At 37.1% G+C, this 12,882-nt stretch overlaps 2 protein-coding genes across 3 annotated transcripts in view; both read left to right on the forward strand.

Moving 5' to 3' along the window:
• The first annotated feature begins 2,836 nt into the window (after window positions 1-2,836).
• On the forward strand, window positions 2,837-7,709 carry LOC21404810 (serine/threonine-protein kinase STY13). 2 transcript variants are annotated; one of them, XM_024162126.1, is made up of 7 exons: window positions 2,837-3,033; window positions 3,174-3,785; window positions 4,415-4,547; window positions 4,730-4,925; window positions 5,564-5,688; window positions 6,540-6,698; window positions 6,893-7,709. In XM_024162126.1, the coding sequence occupies exons 2-7, from the start codon at window positions 3,556-3,558 to the stop codon at window positions 7,181-7,183; spliced, it is 1,134 nt and encodes a 377-aa protein (XP_024017894.1). In that variant the 5' UTR covers window positions 2,837-3,033; window positions 3,174-3,555; the 3' UTR covers window positions 7,184-7,709. The 2 variants fall into 2 exon arrangements, with proteins under 2 accessions (XP_024017894.1, XP_010091091.1); XM_010092789.2 differs by having other exon boundaries at window positions 2,837-3,022.
• Window positions 7,710-9,211: 1,502 nt separating this feature from the next.
• Window positions 9,212-12,882, forward strand: part of LOC21404812 (MACPF domain-containing protein CAD1) — an 18,564-nt gene continuing 14,893 nt past the window's right edge. Inside the window, exon 1 of the mRNA XM_024162125.1 lies at window positions 9,212-10,192. Coding sequence (XP_024017893.1) covers window positions 9,932-10,192 — 261 coding nt within the window. The 5' untranslated portion in view covers window positions 9,212-9,931. The remainder of the gene's footprint in view (window positions 10,193-12,882) is intronic.

Consider the following 12,882-nt stretch of genomic DNA (forward strand, 5'->3'; position numbering starts at 1 on the left):
TCTATTTATTAGTTATTAAGTATATCTATTTATTAATTATTAATTAATATATAATATAATTAGTAATTAATAATTAATTATTTAATATAACTTTATTAATAATCATTAATTGTATTATGCCTATTCCCGCACAATCTAAAAATTAAAGTTGCTTTTTAGACTACTTCTGATTTTGACTATAGATTCTTCAATAATTATTTAAAAATAGCTTTTTATAGTTTTTATCAAATATTATTATCAGCTTCTGATAGTTAGAGAAGTGATTTTGAGTTCTAAAAAACACTAACAAAGGCCCCCATATTCTTTTACCCTTCTGTTTCGTAAAAAAATTACGTTTCTACAAATTAGAAAAAGGACTGTGGGAATTGGGATGCCATTAACAAAAAATAAGATTATATGTTTTCACGCCAATTAGTTTTAATGATTTTTTTTTCATGCTTGGAAGAATCGATATACAAACAAAAGCTTCATGTATTAATTTACCTGGAAAAAAAAAGAACTTTATACATCATCTATTGCTATTCTCCCGTTTACCAGATTCTGTGTTGTATATATATGTAAACGCTCTTAATAAATCAGGTCTCAAAGCCTTCCCTTTCATTGAATTTTTTTTACCCCTGCGAGCACATAAACGGAAAAAGATGGGCCGGAGAAAAAAATTAGATTGACAAATGATAATAGAAGAGACTAGAGTCTGTAAAAGAGTTTGAATGAGAGTTTGAATTTAGCACTTTGTATGTAAAAGAGTTTGAATGAGAGTCTGAATTTAGCGCTCCTTTTATGGTATATTTTTTATTAAGATCATCTCTAATGTAAATATTAATGTAAATTATATATTTAATATAAAAAAATTATAATATGATATATTTATTTTTATTTTTATTCTAACGCATAATGCTATTTGAAATGTTAAATATTTTTTTTTCTGTAATTATTAAGTTTCAGAAGTTGTAAAAGTAAATTTTTATTTTTAAAATAATTAGAAAATATAAAAATTGTATTGATTACATGAAAAAAGTAAATATTTCAACCAATAGTAATCAAATACCAAATTTCCATAAGCTATATTTGGTGAGAAATTTGCCACAAAGTATAGTATATGAAAAATTTGACACAATAAATAACATTGCATTGGAGAGTATTTTTTACACCAAAATGTTAAATTTGTAATTGACATATTAATATAGCATTGCATTCGAGATGCTATAAGTATAACATATAGAAAATTTAACATTTAATTACTATTAGTTGAAATGTTTACTTTTTCACGTAATTATTACAATTTTGCTTTTTTTAATTTTTTTAAGGGATCTTTTCCGATACGTCAACATATCGATAGGCAATGTTTTTTATCTGTCAGATCTACATAAAATCACGTAAAAGCTAAAAGTACGCAGATCAAACGGTTAGAAAAACTTAACCTATCAGTACATTAGGGGTACAAGAGAATCTCCTTTATTTTAAAAGGAAAAGTTTATTTTTACAACTTTTAAAACATAATGATTATAGAAAAAAATTTTAATTTTTTAAATAGTATTATGTATTGGGGTGAAAATAAAAATAATATATTATACCATATTTTTTAATATTAAATATACAATTATTATTAACATATGTAGTGGAGAGGTGCTAGTGAGTGAGCTTTATAGCAGTGCTAAAAAAAGAGATAGACTTTTCAAAAAAAAAAAGGAAAAAAATTGGAAAAATACTTTTAAGTACTCCCGAAAATAACGGGTCTGTTTGTTACTGTTTTTATTTTTATTTTTCACGTTTTTCGAAGTAAAAAATTGAAAGGAGAAATGAAAAACGTGTTTGGCGAAGTTTGTGTTAGAAAACAAAAACAAAAACATTTTTGTCTTTTTGTGAAAAACTGAAAACGAAAAAAATACGTTTTCATTTTCACGTTTTCGTTTTCTGAAAACGGATTTCAGTTTTTTTTTCTTCTCTCTCTTCTCCAGCCGAAGAAGACGCCGGAGAATGCCCACCGTCGCTCATCCAGCTGGTGTCAGCACCCCCCCCATTTTCAGAAATGATTCCAAAATGAAAATAAAAACGTTTTTATTTTCATTTTCATACAAAAAATAAAAACGTTTTGGAACAAATTCCAAACGCACCCAACGTTTTTATCTTTTCAAATGTGTTAATTTGTGGCAAGAGAAATAAGACAGAAAAAGAGAAATACGTCAAGACTTGAGATGAATTAAAATTAATAGGTCAATAGTTTATCTAAGTTAATAAATAGGTTAAATTACTGTTTTTATACATAATTTGTATGATTATAAACTATAACTTAACAAGCTATTGTCAATAAATCACGATTTTTATTCATAATTTATCTGACTATGAACCATAACTTGACAAATTTATTTATAACTTATCTAATTATAAACTATAACTTAATAATTTATGACTTATTAATTTTTATAACTAAAAGTTGATCTATATATTTTTTTAATTTTTTATATTGACTTATTTTCTCCAAGAAATAAAAGCGTCTCTGTCTTGTCGAGCACGAGGCAGAAAAAGAAGAACCCAAATAACCCAAGCCCAGCTGAATTGAAGCCTCTTGAAGCCGAGCTAAGCCTTGGCTAAAGCAGCTTTAGCCAGACTCTTGTAGGACCCGTGCAATACGAGTGCGCCACGTAAGCATCCAAATCAGACCAAGAACGTCCAAATCGCTGAGTCGCTATTTTAAACGCAACAAACGAAAACGCCTCGTCTCGGTGCTCCGCACGTGTCGCATTTCCATTGGTTCCCTTACTTTCCCTTCTTTTTGATTATATATATTTTTTATTTTTAAATATTTTCGTTCCTCACTTTTTAAACCCTCGTCGGAACAGATACTTTGAATATCTTCCATTTCATCGGAGCGTCTTCTTGTCCGCTCAGTGCGTAGAGAGAGAAAAATGCGATTTCTAGAGAGAGAAAGAGTCTCCAGGACTCTCTAGGGTTTAGATTTTCAATTCCTTGTTATAAATTTTTGCGGACGAGAACTGCAAAATTTTTCACCGAGGACTTTGAGGTTGAAGATTGGTGATTCTAACTTTTTATTATTATTATAATTTTCTCTTTCTTGGAGCAAAATTTTCTCGTGAAAATTTATTTTGCGTCGACTGTAAGTTGCTTTCTTTTTGTGTTTGTATCTAGACTAGATATCTTGTTTTCTTTGCCAGGAGGAAGATTCGTCTTTTCATAAACTGCACGGAAAACGAGTCTTCGAGCTCAAGCAAAGTTGTTTCTCATTGAGTTTCCAACTTTGAACGGTTATTTTCCGGGAAAGCGGTAAATTTTCCCGGAGAAGATTATTCATTTTTGGAGAAGAAAGTCGTGGAATCGTAGCGAGCTTTCTGAATGGTAAATTTGGACGAGAAAGTCTTGGTGTTCAGAGGAAGGGTTAGATATTGGTTCTTTGATGGTTTGATGAAATGCAAATTGAAAGAAATTTTTGGTGAAAGTTGACCGGTAATATGATTCAAAAAGATGAGAATTGAGTGATTACTTTCGAGAGAGAGGGCTCATATGGGGAAATCGGGCATAATTTGAGGAGTTGCAACCATGAGTTGCAGCGAGAGGAACAGAGGAGGAGGAGAGGAAGAAGAAGAGAGGAGACATGAGCAACCGGTTTTGCCAAGGTCTGTCGAGATGGACCCGAATTCTGTTTCGCGGAATGGTTCAATAACCGCCCCGCAGTTGACGATCGACGAGAACTTGCTGGTTGACCCGAAACTACTGTTTATTGGGTCGAAAATCGGTGAGGGAGCGCATGGAAAAGTCTATCAAGGAAGGTCAGTGTCAACTTCTAATCTGAGGGCGTGTGCTATTGGTGTTCTGTTTTGAAACCTACCGGCCGCAATCGTTGAAACTATTGTGAACAAGTTATTTATATTTATTCTTTGTTGGATAATAGTGTTTGTGTAAGTTTTTTATATTTGTTGGACTTGGACTTTATTAGATTGGCCTACTATATGAGGTTTCGTTCATGTAGAGATGGTTATTGTGAGAATTTATATGGTGGTTTTTTCAGGAATTTATCTTGGTTGCGACTTTATTTTGTAACCAAAGAAGAAAATGGCTTAAATCATGCAAGTCAATTGCTTAAGTTACCCTTGGCGTACCTGTTGAGACAAGGGCTCTGTATGCAATGAGCACATTGAGCAGAGCCAGGTTTCTGAAATGATACAGTTATGCTCAGTTAAAGATAAGATATGGTTTTGGTTTTCAATTTAATAACATGTGCTGATGAATAAGAGCCCGTTAGTATGCTAATGAATTGTGTTTTCTGTTAAGTAGTTAGAGTTACTTGTTTCATAGTTTTAAAAGAGAGAGAAGGCAGAGAAAATCTTGTGTATCAGGGGTTGGATTATTTACAGTGGTTCATCTTTCATCTGGGATACATTCTATACTGGTTTTCCAGGTATGGTGATCGAATTGTTGCCGTCAAAGTTCTCCATCGTGGGAGCACTTATGAAGAAAGAGCTTCACTGGAGAATCGTTTTGCCCGCGAAGTTAACATGATGTCTCGAGTTAAACATGAGAACCTTGTCAAGGTAAGTTTTAAGTATATACATCTTTGAAAGTTCTTTCCCAGCATAAATGGAAGGTATTGTCTATGAAACTATTTTGGTCAACTGTTAAAGGGTTTGCATTTAGTTTTTGTTTTTTTATCCCTTTAAATAGTGTTCTATCTTATTAGTTCCACTGTGTTCATACACTTCTTTTGCCTTTGCAGTTTATTGGAGCTTGTAAAGATCCTTTAATGGTGATTGTAACTGAACTATTGCCTGGGATGTCACTCCGGAGATATTTAGTCGGTATTCGTCCTGGAAAATTAGACCTTCATGTGGCTGTAAAGTTTGCTATTGACATAGCTCGTGCAATGGAATGTCTACATGCCAATGGGATCATACATAGAGATCTGAAACCTGGTATTTTTTGCCTAGTTTAAGCAATATTCATCGTTGAGTTTGTTATTGCTAGATAACTGAATGAAATAATTTTGTTGTTAGTATATATCATGTTTGTAAAGTATTTATTCTAAAACATATCCCTCTCGTCGGAACTTGGAAACACTAGATGTGATTTTCTTCCTCTTTAATTTCTTTGGAAGCATAAAACGTGTTAAAGCTTACACTGAGGCTGAAGTTAGTTGGAGTAGAGCAGGAGTGAGGGCTGCTATTAATGCTTTATTTTCGTTTATCCAGCAAAACCAAGAACAATGTTCCTTGTGTAGAATTCTAGATCTGCTGGATTGTAGACTTTGTTCAGAAATGTGCTTTCCCTTGATTAGTGTATGCTATAGTTCAGCAACAACCATTTAAGGGTGAAAAATAAAAGAAAATAAAACACATCTTCATGTACCAAGCATGAATACCTGTGTCTAAAATTTTCCTTCTCTTTTTTGCTCATGTTTGGATCTGTTGGTAATTGGCATTTTACGTGCAGTTAGTTTTTCGTGTTACGTGCAGTTAGTTTTTCGTGGACCATGTATAGCTTGTTACATGCAAAGAATGCGTTTTCATTAAACTGCCACTTACAAATACAAAGATGTGATTTGATGGTGCAGACAATTTATTGCTTACGGCGAATCAGAAATCTGTGAAGCTCGCAGATTTTGGCCTTGCAAGAGAAGAAACGGTGACTGAGATGATGACTGCAGAAACTGGGACTTACCGTTGGATGGCTCCTGAGGTTTGTATGTTGCGGCTATTGTCATTTTATTGTTTAAACTAGATCTGCTTTTTTGTTTAAATAAATAAATGAATGAACGATAGTGATTTTACTATCTATCGTGTGTTTTTGCTTTCCATTTTTTTTGGACAAGTTGAATGTTTACAGGGTTAATGAATTGATCCCTTGAGGGCTACCTTGTTACATACTTACATTCCCTGTTTATAGACACATTTTGAATCGAATGTTTCTTTTAAACACTTGCTATTATTTTTCAAGGCTTTAAGAGATGTCATAATTTTACTTCGACACTTATTATGCAAAGCAAATAAACTTTATGTCTATTGTTTAGCGTTTTATAGTTCTTTCAACAACGAGAAATTTTGTTGTTGTTTGGGTTTTATTTTTATTTTATTTATTTATTTTTTTGCTTGAATGTTTGGTTTTTTTGTTGACAACGTATTATCAAACAAATCATTACGTGTATACATACATATTGTCTATTCAAGTGGATAGACGAGAATAGTCAATAGTTTCTCCTTTGACTTTGACTTTGATTTTTTCATTCGAAAGGCGGGGGCTGTAGAATTGATTTTGTTGTTTTTCTTTGGTTGATAAACAGAATTGAGTACAACGTACAATACAACAGCTAAACATTTTGGACATCTTTAGTAAATAAATAAATAAACAAGAATCTTTGAACTTGAACAATATATTCTTGGATCGTTTTGCTGTAACATATTGAATCATGGACTTGCTGTCAATCACAAAGTTGAATAAAAAATCGCGTTGCTCTTTTTACAGTCTCACACTGCTTTTGCTAAAATATTGGTCGATTTCTGTTTCCCCAAATGTCTGTATGCCTTTTGCAGTTGTATAGCACTGTGACATTGCGTCAGGGAGAGAAGAAGCACTACAACAACAAAGTTGATGTATACAGCTTTGGAATTGTGTTATGGGAACTGTTAACGAACCGCATGCCATTTGAAGGCATGTCAAATTTGCAGGCTGCCTATGCTGCTGCTTTTAAGGTGCGCGGAGTTAATATCCTTTAATTTGCATACAGATTTGGTGATTACTATAAATATAGCCATGCTCGTAACGGTGTATTTGTGTTGTGTCCACTTGTAATAGCTTAACTTTAGATGACAAGGGGAAGTAAAAAGCTTTAGTTTGTCATGTGCAAAACTGATGGTGATTGATAAACTATTCTCTAATAATGCAGCAAGAGCGGCCTAGTATGCCTGAGAACATCTCTCCCGATCTTGCTTTCATCATACAATCATGTTGGGTTGAAGACCCCAACTTGAGGCCAAGCTTCAGCCAGATTGTGCGCATGCTCAATTCATTTCTCTTCACACTTTCACCAGCACCACCCTCACTAGATTCCGATGCTAACGATGCAGCTGCTAGTAATGAAAATGATTCGATGAATGACTTATCTGCACGCACAAGAGGAAAGTTTGCTTTTATTCGGCAATTGTTTACCGCAAGGAAGACCAAGAACCCGCAATGAGCGGGTCTATTTTGAAGTCATTTTTGGGTTCCAACTTGAGGAACACAGGCATGCACTAGAAAATGTTTCGAACAAGTTTGTGATTACTCAGCCTAAATCACGAATGATCTGCATACTGCGGAAAATGCCAATGAAGAAACAATGTTGATTGCGGAAAGAATAAAAAAAGGATAAGTCGGCCATTTCACGTAGTCTAGTTAACCTTATTGTAAAGAAGATACATGGTTTTGAACATTTTTCTGTTCATATCAATGTTACCTTCTTTAGAGGTATATAGTTCACCGGTAATTATAACAACTTTTTTCCCTTAGTTTTTATCGTCTTGGTCATGCATTTTGGTTTTCTGTCAAGGTCACGGTTCTATGAATAGAGATTAAAGCATAAATGTAAACTGAAATGTTAGTATAGTATTTGTTCATACTGGGTTTAAACTAGGCATTGAAGCTACATAACTGGAAATGTTGGTATATGAACATGCTAAATTCTTACGATACACGAATGGTTATCGACTCTAGGTGTGCCGTTAAACCGAAAATACTTGTCTCTTTGATATTCTGTGAGATGAAATTTAAATATGTTTGTAAAAGTTAAAATGATCGATAACAAATCTGTTAACATTAAAATAAGCGTATGAGTTTACGCGTAATTAAACGCCATTGTCTCAGCTCCATGTTGAGATTTAAGGTCCATTTAGTTCGTTGATTTGAGTATTAAATTTGAGTTGAGATGTGATTTTATGTGAGAGTTTTTTACTGTAGTAAAAAATTAGATGTGACTGTTTCTGAGAGTTTTTTATTATAGTAAAACTTGAATTCTAAACTTGAATTGATGAAATGAATCAAGCCTTAATTAAGACCTAATTGTATGATGTGAAACTTTTTAATGGTCACCTTGATTGAGTTTTGCTACCGACCATGCTGCACTAATGCACTTTGAACTTTGTCGTTTCTAGGTTGGAACAAAACTTAAAATTTCAGCAATTGAAACTCTAAAATGCAAGAGTCCGTTGCAAATGTGGTTCAAAGGATAATTACAGCATGGGAAGAGCAGGGAAAAAGGATGTGTGTGGGCATTGGTGGTGGTGAGAGGAGGAGGGTTGTAAGGCGCGCGGGTGCGCTCAGCAAACCGCACCGCGTGGCGTTGAGATACGAGCTGCGTGTGTGTGAAGCATGCGACAGGGCCCTTGATCTTTTTCTCCCTCGCCCTAGTTGTCTTGTCCACCTTTCCTCCTCCCTTGTTGTCTTTGATTCCTATTTCCACTCCTGCATGTCCCTCAACCGTTTGGATTGCAAACAACAAATCCTGCCAAACTCCTCATCCTCCACCCGCTTCTTCCGAACACTCTCCAACTTTGACATCTCCGATCTTCTTAATGACTCATTGATCATTATGGTTGATGATTCCCAATCTCCAACTAGGGAGGGATGGCAATAAGGAGAGTTGCACTTCCCAACCACATGCTATTTTTCTGTGACGAGAAGTGAAACATAAGAGGTCAGGTGAGAAAAATTCAATATTTAAAACAGTTCGGTGAGAACTTTTAAAATTAATAGACTAAAATAGGAATGACACTAAAATTCACTGCACACTGATACGAATTATCCAAAAATATTGTAGCGAATATCATTTTGTTTTGAAGCGTCGAATCTGTACTGAGTTCTATTAATTCTATGCACTTTGTATATGATCTAGTTTAGATCATATTCAACGTCGGAAAACATGTACACATACTTCAAGACTTTTAGGCGATAAATTGATGACAACACCTTTTGATCAAGACGAGATATTACAAATCAGAGCAAGGAGAGGGACGATAAACTAGACGAAGAGAGGAGAAGAAAAGAAAGTCATTTGAGCTCATTGCTCAATCAAAATCCCCACGCTCTTACAAAAAAAAAAAAAAAAAAAAAAAACCCCCCCCGCCCCCCCCCCCCCGAAACCCCCAAAAAAAAAAAAAAAAAAATCCCCCTTCCCCTCCCCCCCCCCGAACCCCTTCAAAAAAAAAAAAAAAAAAATCCCCATCGCTCTCACTCCCACGTAACCCCTCAAAAAAAAAAAAAAAAAAAAGAAAAAAAAAGGAAAAGTCTAACAAAGTCAGTATATTCTCGAATCATCTCAGCCGTCGAATCCCAATCATACTCACACGTGTCCTTTGAACAAAAGGTCAAAATTCCACGCGACGTACGCCTCAATAACCCCATTTAATTTAAGTTTATTTCTCTAAGAAAACGCAAAAAAGAAAAAGACTCAAGTCAATGCCACTGTCTTAAGTTGGTAGAGACACAAACTACTGTTACATGGTAGAACCAGATAGAGAGAGAAAGTTACTGTGAAGAGAGAGAGAGAGATAGAGATAGAGAGAGAAACTACTGTCTTGTACTGCACAAGAGTACCCTTACAGAGAAAGGAAGATTGGGAATTGGGATAATCTTCCATACGACTTTTGAGATCCAGGGGAAGATCATCACATAAATAAAAATAAAAATAAAAATTTTTGAGGTACAAAACATGAACATCTTTTTCCTCTTGATCATTTGACTCGAATCTCGATTTCGGAGATATATTCTTGTAGATACTTGTATATTTGTGTGTTTCTTTATCTGGTCAACTCCAAATGGGCGATCAGACAACTTCAGAGGGAAACCTCAGAGGATGAGGGATTTTCTCGGGAAAATTTTTGAGTCGAATTGAGAAACGGGAATCTGGGTTTTAAATTCGGCGTTGTTTTGGGAGCTGGGTAATGAGAAAATGGGGGAAAATGTGGCGGCTTTGCAGACGGCGGTGAACTCCGTACTGGCTTTGGGGCGGGGCTTTGACGTGAACTTCGATACGAGGTTGCTTTACTGCAAAGGAGTTTCGGGGTCTCGGATAGTGGAAGTTGATCAAGAGCATACGAGGGATCTGTGGCTGTACGATGATGTTTTTGTTCCAAATGTTTCAAGGGACATCAAGAACTTTCACGAGTCTTTTGCTGGCCGTCAGAGCTCTGGGGTTTGTGCCTTTAATGAGGTTAGAACATGCTTTTATCTTTATTGGATTTTTAGATTTCCTTACTTTTGTATTTGTTTTATTTATTCATGACAAGTTTTAGTGGGTGCATTTTTATTTTATGTTTATTGAAAATAAGAGATTTGGAGTTCACTGGCATGGTCTTGAGCTTAATCTCAGGTATTTGAGAACAGTTGAAGAATTACAAAGTAGGCTAGATGGAAATTGGAATCTATGGTTGTGGGTTTCTTTCTTCTATCTTTGGTTGTATTAGTTTCTGCTGCATGAAGAAGTGGTTTATGTTGTTGAATTTGTTGTAAGAAGCTAGAGTGGGGTTTGAATAGGTTGACAACAAAACATAATTTGACCAATTTATCAGCTTAACAAATTTTTTACTTCGATCACTTATCAAGGAAGTGATCAGAGTAAATTTTATTCCTAACAATTTGCCGCAACTCCGTCAAGTAATTGCTTTCGATATATTGGTTAGTTGCGTGTTTACATTGTAGGGCCTAATGATTTAGTTTTGTTTAGGTGTTTGGGGAATGTAGCTTAATTGGAAACTAGGAGGTAATGACTTCAGTACAATGTGGGAGTGTTAATGTTCAAATGGAGAAATGATAGGTACCTGCCCTGCCTCAATCAAGATAATGAAATTAACACTAGGAATCTGAATGAAAATACCCAGAAAGATGGGTTATGGTTCCTTTTATTGATGAACACTCTATTCCACAGTTACAGAGAAGTATGACAGAAAGCAAACACCAAAGGAAAAGAAAGATAGAATTGAGAGCATTGACCAACACTAACTTTTCACAAGATTCGATGCCTTCCCTCGCGCACCTCCCCTCCCCTATATTTCCTCTCTAACAAACTCCTATAACAGAATTGCCAATTCAGCAGCGTCACTAGCCCTGACCACATCACTTGTCTTTCTCTTTTTACCCCTTCTAGTATAAGTAAATCTCAAAGGAGGCCTGGGCAGGGTTCTATCAAGAAATTTATCGGATATAGAATAGAGAGATGCAATATGTTGATGTAAACTTTGTCTTATCGCACTTGCTCATATCGAGCTTTAGAAAATTTATAGGTCTCTCTATGTCATTACCCCTTGATTCCTAGCTCCTACCTGAGGTAATTCTTCTAATAATTCGTCTACTAATTCATCGATTATTGGGATTGGGAACTTGTTGGGTACCGTGAGCTGATTGAGGGCCCGATAATCTACACAAAACCTCAACTCCCATCCCTCTTTTTCACCAAAATCACCAGGCTAGAGAATGTACTAGTACTAGGCCGAATTATTCCTGAAGCCAGCATTTCCGCTACTAATCGCTCAATCTCTTCCTTCTGGACATAGGGGTACCGGTACGGCCGAATGCTCGGTGGTGTGGCGCCTTCTGTCAAAACAATCCGATGATCCGAATCGCGAGGCGGGGGCAGTCCTGTAGGAGTCGAAAAGACATCCCCAAACCGGTCTAACACCCCGTGCAGTTCCGGTGGAACTGCTGGACCGGCCTCAACTACAGTCTTAATTTCGGTCTCATAAAGCTCAATTAGAAATGCCATTTGTGGGAACTTAAACCGCCGAGAAAGGGAGTGAAGGCTCACCAGGGAACAGCTCAATGTCGGATCGCCCTGCCACCCTACCCAACGAGAGCTGTTGAAGAACTTCAGTGTGTATTTAGACCAATCCGCTCTGATTTCCCCAAGCGTCCGCAGCCAAGTAACCCCCAGCACCACGTCTGCGCAGCTCAGCTCAAAGGGGAAAAAGTCTTCCATGACACAGAAACCTTGAATCCATAGCTCTACTCCCTTGCACAACCTTTGCTGCCGGAACTTCATTTCGTTCCCCACCTGGACCCCATAGCAAGCCGTATTATCACAGGGTACCCCCAGCTCCTCTACCACCTTAGTGGAGAGGAAACTGTGCGAGGCTCCGCTATCAATCAACACCACCACTTGGCGGGACCCCAGCTTTCCTACTACCTTCATCGTGTTAGAGGAGGTGAACCCGAGCAACGAGTTGAGAGACAAATCTGCCTCCTCGTCCGGGAACCTAGCGGGTGGCTCCACCTCTTCTTCTTTCGTCTCCTCCAACTCTGACTCTTCTCTGGCCACCAAGAGAACCTGCAGCTGCCGGTTCTTACAACGGTGTCCTAACCCAAATTTTTCATCACACCGAAAACAGAGTCCCTTAGCCCGCCGTGTTTGGATCTCCTCGTTAGAAAGTCGTCGGAATCCCGGTTCTCGGCTGGTCGCCGCCACTTGAGCAATAGCGTAGTCTGACTTCGCTCGTGGGAAGGTTCCAAACTCCTTCGAACCGCTAGACTGAAGGTAGCTCTGAGCAAAGGGATAATTACCCCTAGGCTGGTCCAAATTAGAAGCACCCCGGGCCGGCCCATCTGGTCTCCACATGCGGCCCATCCGTAGCTTCTTAAACTTGTCTTGGGCCTCATTCCTGTCTTCCACCTGCTGGGCCAGGTCCATGGCTTCTTGAAGGTTAATGGGCCGGTGTAACTTGACCTCAGCCCGGATATCCTCTCGCAGCCCATTCAGAAACGCTCCCCTGAAGATGGGCTCAGGAACTCCTCTCAACGCCGCCGCCAACGTCTCAAAGGTGTCACGGTACTCCGCCACTGACCCGCACTGCTTCAACGACATCAACCTCTCCGTTGGGTCACCCTCTCTAGCGTGGTTGAAACGGTGCA

The sequence above is a fragment of the Morus notabilis genome, unplaced genomic scaffold (genome assembly GCF_000414095.1).
Source record: "Morus notabilis unplaced genomic scaffold, ASM41409v2 Scaffold442, whole genome shotgun sequence".
Lineage (NCBI taxonomy): Eukaryota > Viridiplantae > Streptophyta > Magnoliopsida > Rosales > Moraceae > Morus > Morus notabilis.

What these genes read in the sequence shown, in the direction of transcription:
- LOC21404810 (XM_024162126.1), top strand. Translation starts at nt 3,556, where the DNA reads ATGAGTTGCAGCGAGAGGAACAGAGGAGGAGGAGAGGAAGAAGAAGAG. An exon ending in GGAAAAGTCTATCAAGGAAG is followed by an intron (nt 3,786 to 4,414) that starts GTCAGTGTCAAC and finishes CTGGTTTTCCAG; the next exon opens with GTATGGTGATCGAATTGTTG. An exon ending in ACATAGAGATCTGAAACCTG is followed by an intron (nt 4,926 to 5,563) that starts GTATTTTTTGCC and finishes TTGATGGTGCAG; the next exon opens with ACAATTTATTGCTTACGGCG.